This window comes from Amblyraja radiata, unplaced genomic scaffold (genome assembly GCF_010909765.2).
Source record: "Amblyraja radiata isolate CabotCenter1 unplaced genomic scaffold, sAmbRad1.1.pri scaffold_742_ctg1, whole genome shotgun sequence".
NCBI classification, from domain to species: Eukaryota; Metazoa; Chordata; class Chondrichthyes; order Rajiformes; family Rajidae; genus Amblyraja; species Amblyraja radiata.
The window spans coordinates 55,922-60,623 of NW_022630754.1; the positions used below are offsets into that span (position 1 = coordinate 55,922).

Sequence of the window (4,702 nt, forward strand, 5' to 3'; positions counted from 1 at the left end):
GCAGGTGCTCCCGCAGCCTCCAGGCAAAGCCTCACAACCAGGCAAAGCTCTTGCCACAGGTGATGCAGCCATAGGCCTACTCGCCCGTGTGCACCCGTCGGTGGATCTCCAGCCTGCTCGGGTGCTGCCAGACCTTGCCACACACATCGCGTTCATAACGCTTCTCCTTGTTGTGCCCCATCATGTGGTCCTCCATCGAAGCTCAACCCCTCCAAGCTCAGCCCACACACCGAGCAGTTGGGGGGGGGGGGGGCGGGGGGCTCACTGGCACCCTGGCCGCCCTCCATGGCCACTCACATCCCCGTCTCTCCATCCACAGCAACGGCTCCTAAACCCTGCAGGTGGGGAACACAGAGGGTCAACAAGCTGGCAAACAGGACATTACTAGCACGTGAACATTACTAGTGCTTGAAAGGGCGGGGGGGAGAGGGTGTGGAGGTCAGAGGGGGTGGGGGGAGGAGGGGGTGACGGGGGAGTGTGGGAGTGGGGCGGGTGGGGGTGGGGAAGTGGGGCAGGGTGTGAGAGGGGGGAGGGGGCGCTGAGGAACCGGGAACCACGTCGAGCCGCGGGCTCTCACATCCGCCCGCCCTGCGCCGTGACATCAGTCACACGCACGGACGGCACATATGACCGTCGCCCTGACGTCACCGCCAATCCGAGGGGGACTGCCGGCCCCGCCACCTGCCATTGCGCAGATTCACGTGGGGGGGGGGTGGTGGGGGCGGCATGCATCATGGGAAGGTCACACAGTGCTGGAATCATTCAGTGGGTCGAGCAGCATCTGTGGAGAGAAGGAATGAGTGACGTTTCGGGTCGACACCGTTCTTCAATCTGATGGGATGTTCAGAGATAAGGAAGTGTAAGGAGTGAAAACAGGACAATGGGAATGGAGTTCAATGAAAATGTAGAATAGATAATTGTTGGACAGATCAATGGGTGGCCACCATCGACTCCACAGTAAAAAAGGCCCCACAGAGGATGTACTTCCTGCGGCAGCTGAGGAAACACAATCTGCCACAGGCAATGATGGTCCAGTTTTATACTGCCATCGTAGAGTCTGTCCTCACCTTCTCCTTCTCCATCACGGTCTGTGTATCCGCTGGTGCTCCCGCAGCTCCCATGCTCTTCTGTCACAGTGGGAGCAGCTGCTCGCCGACGTGGGTCCGCCGGTGCTGCCGCCACCCCCGCGAGCTGTCAAACGTCTCACCACAGTACGGGCAGTCGTAGGGCGGGCCACTGGTGTGCACGTGCTGGTGCGACGCGGCGTGCGAGGCCATGGCAATTCTCTCTCCACATACCGGGCTGGGGACGGGATGGTCGCTGGTGTGCACCCGCTGGTGGTACAGCAGGCTGGTGGATCGGGTGAAGCCCTTGCCGCACTGGGCGCAGGTGTAGGGGCGCACGCCGGAGTGGGTGCGCTGGTGCCCCAGCAGGCTGGTGGACCGGGTGAAGCCCTTGCCGCACTGGGCGCAGGTGTAGGGGCGCTCGCCGGTATGGATGCGCTGGTGCTGCAGCAGCCTGCTGGAGCAGGTGAAACCCTTGCCGCACTGGGCGCAGGTGAAGGGCAGCTCGCCGGTGTGGGTTTGCTGGTGTTGCAGTAGGCTGCTGGAGCAGGTGAAGCCCTTGCCGCACTGGGCACAGGTGTAGGGGTGTTCGCCGGTGTGGGTGTGCTGGTGCAGCAGCAGGCTGTAGGAGCGGCTGAAGCCCTTGCCGCAGTCGCTGCAGGTGTAGGGCCGCTCCCCGGTGTGCAGGCGCCTGTGCACCTTCAGGTGCTTGGACGACTTGAAGCCTTTGCCGCAGTCGGAGCAGGTAAAGGGCCGCTCACTGCTGTGCACCTGCCGGTGCAGCCACAGCTCCGACGACCGGGCAAAGCTCTTGCCGCAGGTGGAGCAGCCATAGGGCTTCTCGCCCGTGTGCACCTGCCGGTGGTTCTTCAGCGCTTGCGCCCCCTTGAAATCTAGGCCACAGTCGGAGCAGCCAAAGGGCCTCTTGCTGGAGTGCACCCGCTGGTGGGACAGCAGGCTGTCAGAGCGGGTGAAGCCTTTGCCGCACTGGGCGCAGATGAAAGGTCGCTCGCCGGTGTGGGTGCGCTGGTGCGCCAGTAGGTTGCCGGAGCGGATGAAGCCCTTGCCGCAGTTGCTGCAGATGTAGGGCCGTTCCGTGGTGTGCATGCGACTGTGCTGCTTCAGTTGCTTGGATGACTTGAAGCCTTTGCCGCAGTCGGAGCAGGTAAAGGGCCGCTCACTGCTGTGCACCCGCCGGTGCTGCTGCAGCCCCGACGACTGGGTAAAGCTCTTGCCACAGGTGGAGCAGTCATAGGGCCTCTCGCCCGTGTGCACCCGCCGGTGGATCTCCAGGTTCTCCGCCCTCTTGAATTGCTTGCCACACTCGGAGCAGCTGAAAGGACGGTCGCCGGTGTGCACCTGCTGGTGGGACAGCAGCTTGGAGGAATGGGTGAAGCCCTTGCCGCACTCGGCACAGGTGAAGGGGCGCTCACCGGTGTGGGTGCGCTGGTGCGCCAGTAGGTTGCCGGAGCGGGTGAAGCCCTTGCCGCAGTCGCTGCAGGTGTAGGGCCGCACCCCAGTGTGCAGGTGCCTGTGCACCTTCAGGGTGCTGGACGACTTGAAGCCTTTGCCGCAGTCGGAGCAGGTGAAGGGCCGCTCACTGCTGTGCACCGGCCGGTGCTGCAGCAGCCCCGACAAACAGGTAAAGCTCTTGCTGCAGGTGGAGCAGCCATAGGGCTTCTCGCCCGTGTGCACCCGCCGGTGGATCTTCAGGTCCCGCGCCGTCTTGAAGCTCTTGTTGCACCCCGTGCAGTCGAAGGGGCGTTCTCCCGTGTGAACCCGCTGGTGGGTCTCCAGGTCGCTCGGGCGATGCCAGGCCTTGCCACACACATCGCACTTATAACGCTTCGCCTTGCTGTGCCCCATCATGTGGTCCTCCAACGAAGCTCAGCCCCTCGAAGCTCAGCCCGCTCACCGAGCAGATATGGGGGGGGGGGGCTCACTGGCACTCTGGCCGCCCTCAAAGGCCGCTCACGTCCCTGTCTCTTCGTCCACAGCAACGGCTCCTAAATCCTGCAGGAGGGGAACGCAGAGGGTCAACAAGCATGGCAAACAGGACATTACTAACAATAGACAATAGACAACAGGTGTAGGAGTAGACCATTTGGCCCTTCGAGCCGGCACCCCCATTCAATGTGATCATGGCTGATCTTCCCCAATCAGTACTCCCCCCGTTCCTGCCTTCTCCCCATATCCCCTGACTCCGCTATTTTTAAGAGCCCTATCTATCTCTCTCTTGAAAGCATCCAGAGAACCTGCCTCACCGCCCTCTGAGGCAGAGAATTCCAGACTCACCACTCTCTGTGAGAAAAAGTGTTTCCTCGTCTCTGTTCCAAATGGCTTACTCCTTATTCTTAAACTGTGGCCCCTGGTTCTGGACTCCCCCAACATCGGGAACATGTTTCCTGCCTCTAGCGTGTCCAAGCCCTTAACAATCTTATATATTTCAATGAGATCGTGTGAACATTATTGGCGCTTGAAGGTGGGGGGGGTTGAAGGCCAGGGGGGTGAGAAGGCCAGGGGGGGGTGAAGGCCAGGGGGGTGAAGGCCAGGGGGGAGAGGGGAGCGGGGGGGGGATGAGGTGGGAGATGAAGGTGTGAGGGTGAGGGGGGAGATGGAGAAGGGAGGCGGGAAGGAGAGATGGTGAGGAATCAAGTGGGGAAGGGGGATGAGGATGGTGGGTGAGGGGGTGAAGGAGGGCAGGGAAGAAGTGGGGGCTCCGCACCGACCTGGGGGTGCCGAGCATCCGGGCACCGCGTCGAACCCCCCCCCCCGTCCGCCAGACAGCACGACCGGCGCCCAGACGTCACCCCCAATCCGAGGGGGACTGCCATTGATTGGCGCTGAGTCACCTGGGAGGCCACATGTATCATGGGAAGAAGGCCAGAGTGCTGCAGTAACTCAGCGGGTCGGGCAGCGTCCGTGGGGAAGGTGAATAATTGCACCAATGACCTCCCGCCGCAAGGAAGGCGCTGCAGTCGGAGGACCAGAGACGCTGCACCGCGGTCTTCAATAGACAGGGGTCGCTGCAGTCGGAGGACCAGAGGCGATGCACCGAGCCCCTCCCCCCCCCCCCCCCCCCCCCCGCCGCCAGGGGGCGATGCAGAGACAAAGACGCTGCATGGGGGGGGAGGAGAGAGAGAAGATACTACAGTTTTGTCCAAATTTATACAGATGCATCAAAAGATTCAGTAGATAAAGTAGGAGTAGCATTTATTGTACCAGAATTTCACATCAAAGTAGGGAAGAGGATCAATAATGAGGTCTCAGTATACACAGGTGAAATGATTGCAATATTGTTAGCGGTACAGTGGGTCGAGGATACTAGGCCTTTAAGGACAGTTATTTGCTCAGATTCAGGTTTAGCAATAAAGAGTTTACAGCACAGCCATTCAGACAGTAGACCAGACATTTGATTGAAATACAACAAACACTTTCAGAATTCAAATGATGGGGCTTACAGTCATATTTTTATGGGTACCAGCACACATTGGCATTAGAGGAAACGAAATGGCAGATAAGGTAGCAAAAGAGGTAGCAAAAAGAAGTAAAATTGATTTAAGTATTAACATAGGTAAAACTGAAATCAAAGACATTATTAAGCAAAGACTGAAGGAAAGATGGCAAAAGCAATGGGA

At 59.8% G+C, this 4,702-nt stretch overlaps 1 protein-coding gene across 1 annotated transcript; it reads right to left on the minus strand.

Annotated features, from left to right (window-relative positions):
- Window positions 1-2,555: 2,555 nt before the first annotated feature.
- On the minus strand, window positions 2,556-4,136 carry LOC116970320 (zinc finger protein 239-like; the record flags this gene model as incomplete). The annotated part of the gene is made up of 2 exons (XM_033016989.1): window positions 3,794-4,136; window positions 2,556-3,077 (listed from the first exon to the last, which is right to left on the minus strand). A coding segment is annotated over exon 2 (378 nt), but the record flags the coding sequence as incomplete, so codon positions are not given.
- Window positions 4,137-4,702: the final 566 nt, after the last annotated feature.